The 15,894-nt window shown below is 49.6% G+C and overlaps 1 protein-coding gene across 18 annotated transcripts in view; it reads left to right on the top strand.

Annotated features, from left to right (window-relative positions):
* Positions 1-15,894, top strand: part of KDM2B (lysine demethylase 2B) — a 101,541-nt gene that overhangs the window by 72,172 nt on the left and 13,475 nt on the right. For 17 of the 18 annotated variants that reach the window (XM_084491445.1, XM_084491450.1, XM_084491447.1 and 14 more), the window contains 2 exons: positions 11,653-11,877; positions 15,395-15,538. In XM_084491445.1, the coding sequence (XP_084347571.1) occupies positions 11,653-11,877; positions 15,395-15,538 (369 nt within the window). The remainder of the gene's footprint in view (positions 1-11,652; positions 11,878-15,394; positions 15,539-15,894) is intronic. The other variant, XM_084491438.1, reaches the window with a different exon arrangement.

Genomic DNA, 15,894 nt, shown 5'->3' with positions numbered 1-15,894 from the left:
TGTGTCCCTTCAGGGAGTAATTATAAATAGCAAGGACTTGAATGAGCACCTTCTTAATCTTCCATCTTTGACTTAATATTTTCCCTTCTTATCTACTCTCAGCCACTTGCTTTGAAATTTGACCGATGCCTTTATGTGATTAATACATCAAACAGGTAAATTAGAGCCATTTTGGCTCTGAGTAGAAATTTGAACAGATTGGAAAAAATGAGCAGACATCTCTATTTTCAAACTGTTGTGCTCCAGGTATCATAGTAGAAGATTTATGTGTTCTTCCCATTGTCATTCTTCCAACATATGCAAGAATATTCAGTAACATCAATTTTTTCCAACTAAGGTCTTGACTGCCATTTTTCAAGATTGCCACTTTATTTCATGGCAGTAAAAGTGCTGATGAAAAAACTGCGTGAGTCCTAAGACCTTTTCTGAATGTGGTGCACATGAAATGGGTTGATGGGTCTCAAATTTTATCACCAGGGGCTGGACTACATGCCTTGCCGAGTTGGCCAACAAAACCAAACCAAAAGCTAAGATTTGAATCTGATTAAATATTAGAGCATCCTTAGGCTCTCCCCTGCCCCGACATTAAAACCATTCAAGCTTTGAGTTACGTATCTGAGATTTAATAGTTTTGTTTCTGGATCGAAGCACATTGGCAGAGCAACGTGGAAGGCGTTTGTCATTCCACGGTACGTGCTGCGCAATTATGGACATTAATCCTGCGTGCACTTTTCAGAACAGAATTGAATTGTATGTTCTGTCCCTGAGAAGATGGCTTCCTTTTAGTTCCATAGCACACTGAAATTAAAGTCTGCTGAGAATATAAATGAGGTCTTGTTTCAACTTTATGACTTTCCTGCAGGCACTGGTAGACCAGATCTAAGAGGCACAGAAGCGCTCTCCTTTTTGAAAATTAGCAAATCTAACAAAAGAAATAGAGAAGGTCTGATAAAAGTGAAGCAGCTTTGAGACATAGTTAAGCGTGTTTTGCTTGTTTTTGTCCTGCATGTTTCCCTACAAATCCGAATAGAGGTTGTAGTTGACAGCCCAGCACCTGAGCTCTCATGAGGAAAAACATACTTGAGCGCTTTCTTTGCTTACATTTCAGTGTACCGTTTGTTTGCCACTGAATGTTTGGGTTTGGTCTCAAGGTTTGAGAGCTGCTGCCAGACATCGGACACAACTGATTGTCTCAGCGAGAGCGTTTTGTGCTGTGTGTTGAGAGTGCAGAGCTACTTAAAGGAAAGCAGGTTACATATTCTGGTTAATCCACTCTTTTAGCTAGGAACCACATTTATTTGCATGTTCCTCCACAGCATGGCAGTCATTTCTTACCTTCTTTTGAGCCTACTTCACTAGTTTTTGGATTTACTGGCAGGACATGGCTCTTGGAGGTGAGCCCTCTGTGATATAAGGATTTGTGGAAGGAAGCATGGCAGGATTTTCCTCATTTCCCAGCAGATAGCCCCCGTCATGCCATGGCTCTTCATGTAGAGAGTATATTTGTACATCCCGATCTCAGGCACTGTTGAGTTTCTTGGTACCTCTCCATTTACACAGATGTGATGCTGTGAAGATAGAAGACCTCAGTTCTGTATCAGCAGGTTCCCAAGATTTGGAGCTTTTGCCTTATGTGGCAATGAAGTCAGTGTTTCAGCACACTTTCTGTGGTCTTATTATATTCTTAAGATGATGGGATGGCTTTTTTTTTAAACAAGGCTTCTGAGAAAGATTTGAGCGCGTGAGTTGCCACCAGCACGTTCTGTCTGGGCTCCTGTTGTTTCGTGTGTTGCTCCTCAGCTACCCTGTAATAGCCCAAGGTTGTCAGTCTTCAAGAGAGTCATACAGCCCTTGCCTTCTTTGCCTCTCATGTGTTGGACACTGACTGGGTAGAAAGTACGTGCAGAAGGCATTATGTGGAGGGAGCAATCAATAGATTATTTCATCTTGAGTTACTTTATTCGATCTAAGGTTGATCAATCGGATGGTTTATTAAAGAGATTGCAATGGATACTCAGGGCATCTGATGACTACTCTTATGTCATAGTTCAGATAAAATAAATAGTGGGAAGTAGTAAGATCAAGACACGAGATGGATAGTTGAAGACAAAAGGTTGCCAGATTGTTTCTGACAGTGTTGAGAGTATGACTGAAATATTGGCCAGAACTCTTGAGAAAAGCGTTATGAAATTTGACCAGGCCCAACAGTTAGGATCATATCTCATACGAATGGACACTTGCACCAAAATAATGATCCTTAGAAAGCTATTGGGTAACTTTCTTATTCTGATACAGGTCAAGAAGCTGACTCGTAAGCATCTCAATGGGTTTGTTTTTCAAAAACATACCTGCTGGCCTACAGAAAGCAGCACAAGCTCAAATCACAAGATCTTTTTTCCAAGAACTTACATATAAACCAATTTTGCATGTGGTTGTTTTTTTTTCTAAACTGTTTTCTCTTAAATGTTTTTCTACTATCAGCAAAATACAATTATTCCATAAAGAAACATAGAAAGCTTCAAAAGAAGGTTCAAATCAACGGTATATTTGTATTGTATTGAAAACTTTTTCACCTTGACTTGGGAATCATAGAATCGTAAACTTCAGTGTGTAATATGGAAACATGGGTGCTGTTTAGCACTGAGCACTGATAGCAACAGCTGAAATCTGTTGGTAGCAGAGATGCTCGAGAGCAAGCACGTACAGTGCAGGTTGTAGTCCTTCTGCCCATCCCCATCTTGGTTTTACTAAAGGGTATTTGCATGAGAATGAAATCTGGTTGTTTGGCACTCACCTCCTCCTGCTGTTTATTCTTCACTTGAGGTTTATTGTCTCAGTTGGTGACAGTGTAATTGATTTCTGTGGAGCTGGTGGTATTGATGAGACTTACATGGGACTTCAGGAGGGACACAATCAACACAACAGTTCAGAATAGGAAGTACTGGCTGTTTTCATGCCGTTTCTGTTAAGGCTAGTTCAGCGGTTCAGTCTAGGATGTTATTTATTCCTTATCACATCACGCAAATTACATCACACAAAGCTGAAGTACGGGCACAGTTACACCAATACAGGCATGGCTAGAGTCGGTACTGCTTGTTTTGTTTTCTGAACTGCTGTAAACCGTAGCAGGACAGTGAAATGTGCACTGCTAGAACAATTCGCACAAGGGTTGCTCACTATTTGTTGTAATTTAGTGTTCTCCAGAGTAGACAAGCCGAAAGGATCAAGCTGGAAAATGCTCTTTTAATAGTTCTTTCTGTGTATTAAATATATCTTTGAATGCTTAGCTGCTCTTGTACAAGATGAGATTTTCAGAGAGCAATTACAATTGGAAAGGTTCATTTTGTTGCGGTGTTTTCCCCCCCCACTGATTCCCAATTTGCTATTTTATGTCATATCCTATCCGCTTTCTTTTTTTTTTTTTTTAATGCCAGCTCTTCAAAGTTTACCTAGCATTTGAAAATCACTCTGAGATCTTGGCGTGTGCGTCTTCAGTGGTTAACGCAGGCCTCGTAATTAGAGCTAATTTGTCAGTTGTGTTGCTGTTGCAAGTGGCAGACTGGAACACGCTCGCGGGTGGCTGGGGAGCGCGGCTCGATGTGACCTGCTGCAGCCCAGGTGGGCTAACGCCAGTATCACCAGTGCTGGGGCTTGTTGCAGGTGAGGGGAGGAGGATCTATGTCATGATTTAATTCGTTGTGAATGACGTTTCACCACGGTGTGACCGGTGGATTGTCCTTGGGGGATGTCACGAGTTATTTTTTCTCCCATCTGGATTGTGGAGCTAAACGTGGAGCGGGGAGCCTGGAGTGGAACCTGAGCCTGGGCTGGAGGCTTGGCCTGCCCCGGGCAGGTGTGGGACCCAGCATATCCTTCCCGATGTTATCTGTTCTCCTGCCCCTGCTGGAGGCCGACTGCTTGAACCACAAACACCGCGGTAAGCGTGTCAGTTATCCTCGCTTCATATCTTTAAGCTCTCCTTTGTAGGCCTCTAGCGGGAAACGCATCCCCCCTTCCCTCTCTCCTCCAGAAAATGTTGGATTCTGATCCTACCTTGTGCTTCTGAAAGCCAAGGCCTTAGGCACATGCCTTGCGTGCCTCAGCTTTCATCTGCTCCCGCTCTGGGTTGTGTACGAGCACAATGGGGGAGAGAGAAACCTGAGGAGACGGGCTGAATGTAGCCCATGGCACGCTGGAGAGCCGCACCATGGGCTGCACATAAAGGCCTCGCTCCTGGCATCGCAGCAAGCAGGGTTTGGGAGAATACCATCGCTTACCCATAATGGGAGCTTGATTTGGCAAGAGGACAGATGTGCAAACAAGAAATGGATCTTTAATGCCTTCACAATAAGGAAGGGATGTAATGACACGATTCGCTTGGCTTTTCCAGCAGTCACCTGTAACTGTGTGTAAAGCTGGGCTGAACTTTGTTGCTTAAAGCTGGGAGGTGAGGCTCTGAGGGGCAAAGGCACAAGGCAGCATCGCCGCTCGTGTGCCAGCTCCTGCCTGTTGCTGCCTCTTCTGCCGGGCCACCACCGGGCCGGTGCGGCCACGTGGTGCTGCAGCCCAGGGCACCGAGCCGCGACTCGTTTGGCAAAAATCCTGCCGTGAAGACCATTGGATCTGCCGCTGTATGGCTTCTCGGTTGCTCGGCACATGCAAATATTTAATCTCATCTTTAATTCTGCGTTGTGGGCGTCGGAGCCAGAGGCGAAATCCTACCAACTTGCATGGAAGCGGGACTTCCCCTGCAAGCAGCAGGCCCAGCAGCGCGATGGGAAACCCAATTCTCAGCACCCTGCTTCAGGCCTGCCTGCCTGCCTTGCCCCCCAGCAGCACGCCCTCCACCGTGCCTCCTGCAGCCGAGGCGCTGTCCTGGGGCTCCCCAGCAGCTCCCCCCGTGCCCATCTCACCCCCCAGAGGGGCCTTTATCCCCCTGGGCCCCTCTGAGTTGTGCAGGGCCAGGGGTGCAGAGGTTCAGGGGCAGCATCCCCAAAACCCCAGCTCCGTGTGGGGGTGCCCGGAGCCGTTCCCAGCCCGGTTCCTTTGTCTCCCTCTCAGCCCGTGCAGCGCCGCTCGGCCCGGCTCAGCCAGGCAGGGCCCCGCTGCTAGAGGGGGGAAAAAAAAAAAAGGGGGAGAACCGGGGGGGTGCCGGGGGTGCCCCCGCTGTCCCCGCTGTCCCCGCAGGCCGGCTTTGTGCGAGCGGGCCGCGATTGGCCGTGCCGCCAGGGCCAGCCCCTTCCTGGCTGCCTGGCATGAATATGCACGGCCCCCCCCTTCCTCCTCCTCCTCCTCCTCCTCCTCCTCCTCCTCCTCCTGCATGTGTGTGTGTGTGTGCGGGGAGCGGGGCTCCGCCAGCAGCGCCGCTCCAGCCATGTCAGCTCGGCTCCGCCTGGGCCCACCATGAGCCATGGCCATGTCTGGAAGCGCCGACGAGGAGGACTACGAGTCGGAACCGGAGCCCGAGCCCGAACCGGGACCGGAGCCGGGACCGGAGCCGGAGCAGGTCCGGAGCGGGCGGGCGAAGTTTGCAGCGGGAAGGGAAGGGGAGAGGAGAGGAGGAGGAGGAGGAGGAGGCCGGGCCGGGCCGGGGGAACAATGTGGGGCCGGCAGCGGGCCCGGCTCGGCTCAGCACGGCCCCGGGCACCCGGCGGCGGCTCCGGGCGTGGCGGCGGCCCCGGGAGGAGCGGGAGCGGAGCGGGAGCCCCCGGCGGGGCCGGGCCGGGCCGGGCCGCGGGGCAGCTCCGTGAGGGCCCCGCGCCCCGCTCCGCCTCATGGGGGGGGGGGAGCCCGCGGCTTCTCGTACCCCATCGAGGCTCTTGGGAGCCAATTTGGGTATTTTTTTACCTCACGAAACGCCTCAAATCGCCGCGCGACTTCGGGAGTGCTGAGCCCGGTTACCTGGCCGCGGCTCCGGGCACAGCCTCCTCGCTGCCTTCCCAGGGATGGGGAATAAAGGGGAGGATGCGTGGGGAAATGGAAAGAGAAGTTTTACCACTTCGCCCCGGGTTTATTCCCTGAAGGGTTCCCTTTCCCTCTGGGGGGGGAAGGAGAATAAACTTTTTGAATTTATGAAGTAATCTGTGAAAAATAATCCGGAACGTGTGTTCTAGATCGTGCCTTTTGCTCTCTAAGAACTGCCTAAGCAATTAAAAATGCACCAGGGATAGAATTAAACATGCGTCCGCAATTTAAACGCAAACTCGATATTTTTGTTCGTAACTCAAGGTGTTTTGCTCTTTGAAACCACCTCATAATGTGCTTTTAGGGACCAGTTGGTACGTAGGCCGGGCATTGAGTCTGCCCTCCGAAACCCCTCTCATCCCTACCAGCTTTACTGTGCTTTTCTTTATAATTTCCCCAAGAAAGCAGAGCTGCAGGAGCTGGGCCCGGGGGACAGCGGCGTGCCCCGGGTGCTCCCCGTGGTGGCAGATCCAGCGTGGAAGCATCAAGAGAGACGGGGCTGCACCGCCCAGGAACCTCAGCCGGGTCTTGGAGGAGTAACTTCATTAAGCCTTTGCTTAATTCCGTGGGTGGTGTGGCACCTAGCAGGTGAAACTGCAACTCTCCATGTGTACCTGAACGGCATGGCTCCCATATGTGGGTAGCACAGTGGCTTTTATCAGTCACTTTCTTCTGACGTTGGCCTTCAGCCTCTCCCCTTCCCCTACTCCGTGTCTGGACTGAGCAGGTAAAGCCCGCCGTGTGCTCCAGCAGGAGCACAGATAGGATTTACCACACTGAAGTGGCAGCCGATGCTGGCAGCAGGGCTCAGGAAGGTGCGTGCTGGGCGTGTGTCCTGCCTGCTGGGGGAAGAAGCGTGGTGGTTTTTGTTGGGCCAACCCCGATGGTTGGTCCCACAAAAGCTGCGTGCGTAACCAGACTGCGAAAAACACTCCCGGGCGGTGGTAGTGGAATTTCTTCCAAAGATGAGAAGCTGTGTTTGTGTGATGTGCCCTAGCTTTGTGTAGCTTCCTGGTGCCTTTCTTTTTAAGAGCTCCTACTTTGGATGCGGCTTATCTACAAACGCATGTTTTTGCCAATGTGTCTTATTTCACCCTCCAGGCCTAACTTCTGCCTCCTCACCACCAGAGGAAAATACATGGGGGCACTTGGTTTGGCACTGACGTGCCAGCTTATCACGCCCTGCACAACGTCGCTGCGTTGGCAGAAGAGCTGGTGGAGTGTTACTTACGTGCAGATGGACCTGCAAGGTAGAAACTTTCCCATTTGGTTGGGAACGAAGAAGTTCCCCAGGTTTCCCTTACCCCGATGTGCCCTTTACTGCTCGGCTTGGGCCAAAACCTGTCTTGTTGGCCACATCCACCCAGCAGGAAGGTACGGGTGATGTGAGCATTGCCACCAGCAGAAAAGAGAGATCTGAGTTAGCACGTGTACACTTTGGGGCAGATAGGCTGTAGTCAGATGCATCGAGTCTGTGGCGTTGGCTTGTGCTCTTTGCTTTGTGTGGCTTTTAAGGATGTTACTGGCCATCAGCCTGATTTTTGCTGCCTTACACTAGCTTCCTCCTCGTCGCCACCGAATGCTTGCAGCCACATCACCCTGTCCTTTCTTCCTCCTTCCTCTGGCTAGGGTTTGTGTTAATGGTTGAAGGAATTGCATCGGGATGCAGCGCCTTACAGAGGTCTGTACAGAGGACTGGTGCCCCTCAAGTCCCCAGGTCCTCCTCTCTTTTGTTGCTAATATTGTTGCGTGGGTTTGGTCGGCATAACTGGAATCTGTCCCGTGCTACAGCAGGAAATCATCCCGGTCTTGGGAGCGGAAGGGATACGTTTATGTGGCACAGCACCTCGGAGCAGTGAAAACCACAGCTGTGAGATGTCTGCTCTTGGAGAGATTTACGCAGTGGGATACGTAAGCTGTACAGATCATACTTGGGTAGGAAGTGAAGTGCTTTGGGGTGTCAGAAGGGCACTGCAAGTGCCCTTGGATGTTTCTGGAGGCGCTCAGGCTGAAGTCGTGGTGCGGTGCTGCTGGCAGCAGCAGGCAGGCTGCTGAAGCTGGGTGGTGGAGCAGGACCCATGCCCGCTTGTAGAAAAGCTTGTTTCTGGGCTACAGGCTTCATCAGCCTTGCTTTTAGGGCAGGCCAGGACTCCTCCCGGACTGGCTCAGGCTGTCAGCTGATGTTCCTCTCCAGAGCAGAGGCGTTTGTATGCAAAATTGCCTGGTGACAACTCCAGCAGAGCCCGGTCAGTGCTGGGATAGCAGTTGGGGAACATCAGCACCCACTTAGCGATGCATTTACAGCTGATAGCTCTTGAAGAGTTGTCTCCAAAGTTTGATTTGGTATTTTTTTTTGCTAATCTGAGATCTTTTGAGTTATTCTTTGCAGCTGTGAAGGTCAGAAGCGTGTTGCTGTAAACACCAAAGCTGTGATTCTGTTGCAGACAGAGTGTGGAGTTCAGAGTGTATTGCATCCGATGGCTAAAATTTGCGCCCAGTACCCAGGTGTCGTGCGGGTCATGCTGTGTGTGGTGCAGGAGCAAGGTCTGAGCATTTAAATTTTGGTTGGTGTGGTTACCTTTGTGTGTTTCATAGTGGTAACATGGGGGAAAAGCCAGCAGAATGCCCTGTTAACACAGGTTATTTTAGAGGGTAGTGCCGTCCACCAGCTTTCTAGGTCTCAGTGTAACAGAAGTAAGTATTTAGTCTATTAATCCTAATAGGTTTCGGGAGCTGCTTGCAGAGCCTTTGTTAGGAGCCTGGGAGAGAGCTCAGCATCACTTCAGCATCCTCCTGCCCCTCTTCTGGAGGCTCTTCTGTGGCCAGAGAGGTGCGGGCAGGTTCTGCGGAGGTGCCAGAGAACACGGGACTGCTTTTGGGAGCAGTTCAAGCAGCTCTGCCTTGACCCTCTGGTGTTTTTTGTATGAATAGGGGAAAAAAAAATTCTCTTCAGGTATGGTGGAAGCCTTCTCTTTGGGACAGCTGACAGCGGTGGCTGCAGGACAGCTCCATGGAGTCATCCTGGGAGGGTGCTGAGCTGGGCAGCCCCTGAGAAGGAAATCTCCACCAGGTTAACTACCTGGCTGCTGTACCGTGAGCCTGCAGGCTGAGCTGGGGGTCCTGCAGCATCTCTTCCCTAGCATTGACCTGGAATTCATCGGGCTGGCTGCCACGTGCTAAATAAACCCCAAGTCGTGTTGGAGGCTCCTTCTACCCCCCCCTGAATCCCAGCACCTTTCTGGGAGAGCAAACCACAGGCCAGCTTTTCTTCTGTTGAGGTTTATAAAGCGACCGCATTCGAGCCCCTTGAAACTGGATACGAGTGGGAATTCCTGCTGGGCCTCTCCAGCCCTGCTGGCTGGGATTGGGACATCCTGGTAGGAAACTGGGGGAGGATCGAGGCTGGTGGGTTGTAAGTGAGCACAACCCCAGCTGGTCCAGTTGCTTGGGTTTCCTGAAGAGCAGTGAAGAGGGCTGGGCACAGATCCGTTACATTCAGTGGGGTCAGAGCTCTGCGTGGCTGCTTTCCGCTGCGTGGTGGTGATTTACGAGGAAATCTGAGTTGTGTGGTGTGCTCTGGCTTCCCACTTGTCCTTACAGCTTCACCTGCCTGCTTCTTTCTTTTATTTGTATTTTTTAATCAGGATTCTCCGTTTCTGCGTTCAGCGATACCTTTCCACTACTTGAACCTTCCCGGTGTCCTTGTGCTCAAGAGAGTCACCAGAACTGGGGCTTGGCTTGTGCCACTGTGGCAAAATCAGGAGTTGCCTTTGGGCTGGGAAAAGCACCGAGTTTGAATTTTCCTTGCGAGAGGTTGCCTTTAAAAAAAAAAGACTGTGCTGATGGCATTGTAACTGCTGTTTGCCCTCTTAAAAAACTTAATCGTGTTCAAACCTAGTGGGAAGGAGCCGGGCTAACGCAGAACCTTCCACGTGCTGTCGGCAGACGGGAGCTGCCCGGGTTGCTGAATGTGTTTCAGTTGAACTTAACTCCCTTCGGTTCGTTTTTCTCATTTCCTCTGCTGGTGGAAGGAGGTTGTAATAGAGAGAGTGGAGGGGTGATTCATGCCGAGGAAGGAAATTATCTCTTATCTAGGTGCTAAGCCAGTCCTGCCAGAGCCGACTTTAGCCTTGAGAGGCTGCAATGTTGGTCTAAAAGGCAAATATTTATTCTTTAGAGTGTCTGAAATTGATCTGAAAGCTGTGTCTAGTGCAGTTTCCGATGGGAAGCTACACCTCTCTGCGTTCACAGAGCACAGCGGGATTCAGCTTGCGAGGAGAACAGAAACCGCTGTGGAGGAGCGTAATTAAAAACTCGCAGGGATCCGTGTAACGTCGTCAGCTGAGTAATGCTTTCTCCCACCTCGGTTACAACAGTGGGTCTGTGGGAGAGGAGGCAGAGAGGTGCAGCTCCTTGCTCTCTGCTGTGTCCTAAGTCACTGGGGGCTTGCTGGGACGGATGGGAGGAAGGTCAAATGCTCACCCACGTGGCTTTTTGTCAGGGTTACCATACAGCAGGACGCTTGGAAGCTTTGGCAGTACCAAGCCGAACGTGTCCGTAGCTCTTTCTTTTAAAAGCTGCGGTGGAAATTGCGCGTGGCTTTCTGTAGCCAACCTCCTCCTGCCTCGGTGACTGCCCAGAATTCAGCACAAACAGAAAGTGAAACTGGTTACGTTTGGCCTCTGTGTGCTGGGGGGCACCGAAAGTGGAGGAGTTGTGCAAATACTAAACCAGATGAGCTCTGCAGTCCTGTCACTGTCATCTTCATGGTGAAAGTTGTCAGTGGTAAGAAAGCCACACCAATCAGTGGGTAATTACCCCGTATGATGACACCGTGCTTGGCGATGTTTGGCTTGAGCTCTGTGTTCTTGTGCTGAGCAGGGAGTTTCTCATTTAACGTGAAATTCAGATATCTGGAGTGAATATGTTGCAGTTAACCTCATCATTTAAAATCTTTTCATGTTCCTTTAGCTTCTGCCTCAAAGGTCATTGAAATCTAGACCCGGGATGCCCTTTTTAGCCTTTGCACAGCATCAGTTAGTGTTCTGGTTTTGAGCACTTGTTAGTGTTGGACAGGAGGGGAGCTGTTCTGGAAGGGGTTTTGCAGGATTTGTGGTTTATTTCCTGGCTTGTCACTTGGCAGCAGTTTGTGCTTTTCTTTTAGGGAGACTGCTGTGACTTGAGCCATTGTTGCAGAATGTTTCCCTGCTGTATCTAGCCTCAGAATTACTTTTGCTGCCTCCTTGGACTCTTCTGAAGGAGGAAAGTAGACCTGACTTAACCTGAGCACAGTCCTAGGAGCTCCCTAGCCCAGAGCTCAGTGCTGGCACGGGTCTTATCTTTGACCTAAGCCAAGAACATTACTTGGGGCTCGGTCCTGCATTGAGTTGTGCATAAATAGTTTCTCAGCGCCCTCCTGTCGTGTTGGGTTTACGATAGATTTGGCATCTCTCACTTGCGCCTAGGTTTCTTTGTCTTTTTACAATGCATCTTTCCCTCTAAAGGTGACAGAATTCCTTTAGCTCTAAGAGTGATTGCGTGCATCTGCTGGGTATTAGCCATCTGCGTATGGCTGATACATCTGCCGGCTTTACGTCTGCGCCGTGTGCGGCTCCAGCCCAAGGACTTTCTGTAGCTCAGGTGTTCCGTGGGATGTGCAACTAACTTTTGTGTGTCTGGCTCTTTCAGAACAGGGCGGTCGGACGGCCCAAAGGGAAGCTGGGCGCTGCCTCTGCGGTGAAGCTCGCAGCTAACCGGACGACCGCTGGAGCCCGCCGGAGGAGGACGCGATGCCGCAAGTGCGAGGCGTGTCTGCGGACAGAGTGCGGCGAGTGTCACTTCTGCAAGGACATGAAGAAGTTCGGGGGGCCTGGCAGGATGAAACAGTCCTGCATTATGAGGCAGTGTATCGCAGTAAGTGCACCTGCTGGTACAGCTCGTTCAGAGATTTCTTTCCTACGGCTTCCTCTCCTGGTGACAAGGTGTGGGACTGAGCCTAAAACTCAGTGATGTGGCTTTCCTTCTCAGTAGTATAGAAGGTAGATGTGGAGGTCATCAATTCGCCAGAAATTGGCACTCAAATCACACTGAAATTCTGGGATTGTGGGGAGAAGAGAGAGCGGGAAGTTATCGTTCAAATTTGAAGAGGCCTCTGTGGTTTGGGCTTCTGAAATTTCTAATAAAAGCCACCTTGCAACCATCTTTACCACCTTAGCTGCTTGACCACCTCAAGATGTGCAAAAGTCTTTGGCATCCCCCAAGACTTTGGCATTGGTGACCAGAGGCTACTTGGGATCCGAATTTCAATTAATTTGCCATTTACCTAAGCGTACAAGAGGGGTCTGATGGAGAAGAGCCAAAGAGCCATCCATCCCGGGGCCTTCTCTTCCTCAGGGACTGGAAATGGCTGTTGGGGGATTCGGTGAGTGTCAGAACAGGGCAAGTGGTAGTCAAAGGCAGTTTCCTGGCCTATTGTGATGTGTTTCTTAGAAGCTTCTTGAGTCGTAAGTGATAGCTTTGTGTTTAACACGTATTGACAGATTAGTCTTCCATGAAGTTCTGAATCATTGCTTTCATATCGACTGTCACTGAGCTCCTCAGGCCTTTTGTCCACAGTGCTCTCGCTGAAGAGGAAAAATTAGCTTTGGCTTTCTCATAATTCTTTGGGAAGGCCTTTTGTGTAGTGTTCAAGGTTTTGTTTTGGTTTGGTTTGGTTTTCTTATTTTTTTGTGTGCTGTTTTTTGTTTATTTTGTTTTTAAGGGAAGGAATGTTGTTTATTCATAACTGAATTACACCATCTATCCTGATTCCTCAGTAACTCTTGATTCAGTCTTGTTACAGTTCCTTTCACTTACATTTTTTTCTCTAATCCTGATGAAGACACTGAAGTGGTGGCATTATTAAATGGCTCGGGTCAGGTTTTACAAACTGATTTGCACTCAGGGTTTCCAGTAGTTGCTCCTGGTAGCCCACGCTGTGTCCTGCTCTAAGCCATGCGGTGCTCTTGACAGAGGATTGGATTCAGCTCTCCTGGATCTTTTAGTAAAGTGCACAGAATATCTATCTACCTTTCCTCAGAGTGCTTTTGCAGCTCAAGTGTCTTTTCTTTGAACACTTGATTTCCTGGAGTGTGGCATGAATCGAACAGCATGGATGAAGAATTTATCATTCTCCAGGGAGAAGAACTAGTGAAATCATGCTGCCTTTTTAGTGGAGGGATTACATTAGGGCTGCAGTGTGCTTCCTCATCCTGCCTGTAGAAGGAAATTTTCATAGTAAGGTGTTTCAGTCTTCACACAGGCTGGGCCTTGTGGAGGAGAGGAGCTGGGTTCTCTCCTGGCTGTGTGCAGTCAGCTTCTCATCCCCTCTTTTCTTCTGAAGAAGTAGTTTCCAGTTGTTACCTGCAGGTTTATTTCCAGGAGCCGTGTTTAGAGGACACGGCTCTGTAGTCGAGGCACTTTGCTTCCTTGTCCCACCTGTGCATGTGCTCAAGGGATATCTGCTCTTTGTGAGGTCTCGGCGGTGTGAGTAACAGTGGGAATATTGCAAACTTCCTTAGAACAGCGAGAGCACAGTAAATTAACAAGTTGAACCGTTGCAGTTTTTAATGGTGCCTTCCGTTTCTATAGGCAATCCAATTGTCTTTACTCTTGTTCATTATGTTCTCTAACAATCGCAGCAGTAATATATTGTGGTACGCATCCAACAGCTCCCAGCTAAAGGAAACCACCAAAGCGAGGCTCTGTGGAAGTAATGATCCCCACAGTTCTGGGACTGTGCCTTCCTCTGCTTAATAACACTGCCGATATTAACTAGGCGCAGGCTTTCATTAAACTCAGAAGCCTTCAGAGAGCCAGCACTGCCGCTCAGAGAACAGGAAACTCCTCTGCATCACTGCTTCAATCAAGGGAGGAAGGAGGAGGGCCTGGGACACTTGCTGCTGCGTCGAGTAGGTCTGAAGGAAGTGGGGGGCTCTGTGCTGGGAGGTCAGGTTGTGACAGCAGAGCTGCTGTTCACTCCGGCAGTGGGACAGAGCTAGGTGGGGCACAGAGGAGGTTCCCGAGACACCCTTGCTCCCAGCAAGAAAAGTTGTACTGCTTCTGGGCTGTTTGTTCCTCGGGGGTGGATATAAATAGGTGTCGTGTGGGAGATGGGACAGAACAGGAGGACAGAGCTGTCGCAGCTCTTAGCTTTCCTCTGGTTCACCTGCTGGCAGAGTGGGATCCTGGGGATTCTTCTTGTGTGCACGGAGGAAGGTTGGGAATTCAATAACATTTGCAAAATGCTTTGAAAAGGGACTGTGGGTAAGTACTGGCATGAGAAAGCAGAAAAGCGTTACCACATCTGATGCTGGTGCGTGGGGCAGCACGCTGTGCTCTATTGGCTTACCATAGTTAGTTTTATCCCTGTCTGAAACTTCCTGAAGGATGGGCTGTTGCTGCAGAGGTTTGATTCAGTGTGCAGTTTTTCACTTCCAGTCTTTATTTGCTCCATAAATGAGAGAGCCTTGCCATGAAAAGCCACATCTCTGCTTCCAACTACCTAATAGTTAGGGAGTTGCAACCTGATCGATTCCATTTCACGTTATAGCCAGCTTCTTACAAGGATCTTCCGTTTATTTCTTGTAATGGCTTGTACCTTATTGCAGGAAACAAGAAGTTTGTTCCTCATTAGCACTAAGGTAGCTTTTTAATTAGACTGGCATTCAGTGCTTTGACTTGGGTGATGGATATAAGAGATGCTGCAGTTCCCTTTCTGCTTCAGCAAAAGATAGGGAAAAAAAACACACAGAGCTTCTCACTTGTGACACTTCTGGAAGAGGAATTCTCTCTTTAAGTGCCTGTGCAGTGCTTTTTGCAATGCTTTGGGAGCAGGGCCTCCTGCAGTAGGCTATCAGTCAGTGAAAGGTCTGTTCTGGGTCTGTCGTGGGCTTGCTGTGAGGGCTGGGTTGGGTCCCACAACATCTGCCTGCCCTGCCTGTAAAACAGGGGCGCTGCCAAATTGCCAGGCAGCCTGCGAAGCTTCACGGATGTGAACGGTGATGTTCCAGGTTGCTTCTTTTGCCTCCCATTGTACGGTAGAAGAGTGACACACGTGCAATGTCTGTGTCAGCTCACAGATCCAAGGGACCCACAAAAAAAAAACCCAATGCTTTCATCCCTGCAATGCCCTGTGGATTAATGTTGCTAGAGGGAGGGCACTTTGATTCCCTCAACACGTCCTGTGATGCTTGGTCTGGGTACCCAGCCCCAGTTACCAGTTTTTCTTGCCTTTGTTGATGTGCTGGGACGGAGCCTTCAGCAGTTTGCACAATTAAGCCCTATTTATCTTCTCTTTGGAATGAAAATACTGTAAATGCATTTTGAATTCTTCTGTTCCCATATGTCTTATGTGCCCTGATCAAGACTTCCTTCTGATATGTGTAAACAGCCGGTGTTGCCTCATACTGCTGTATGTCTGGTGTGTGGAGAAGCTGGGAAAGAGGACACTGTGGAAGAGGAGGAGAGCAAGTTTAATCTCATGCTAATGGAATGCTCCATTTGTAATGAAATAATACACCCAGGATGCCTTAAGGTGAGTGCAAGGATGTAATACCTGTTGGAAACAAGCAAACTAAAAGTAGATTAGACGTCACCTTAACGTAAAAGTAGGGCATAGAAGTTAGAAAACTTTCACGGTTTCGTCTTTGGAAACTGAGTGAGCGCAGAGTTGGGGTGAGAAGCAGGACTGAAGCCGTGGCGTGCGTGGTCCTGGCTGGCAGGAGGGAGCTCTCTTCTGATGTGACCAGCATCCATCCCCTGGCCGCCCAGAGCAAGCCTGCAAAACGTGCGTGCATGCAAGTGTTTTATTTATTTTTTTACTTCTTATTTAAGTGAGGTATCTCAGCTGGCACAGGAAGCTCAAGGGGGCAGAGGAATCTACCTGTACGT

This window comes from Aythya ferina (assembly GCF_964211825.1).
Source record: "Aythya ferina genome assembly, chromosome: 17".
In the NCBI taxonomy this organism is placed as follows: Eukaryota; Metazoa; Chordata; class Aves; order Anseriformes; family Anatidae; genus Aythya; species Aythya ferina.
The sequence above is the reverse complement of the archived record's forward strand: the minus strand, read 5'-3'. Positions and strand labels throughout refer to the sequence as shown.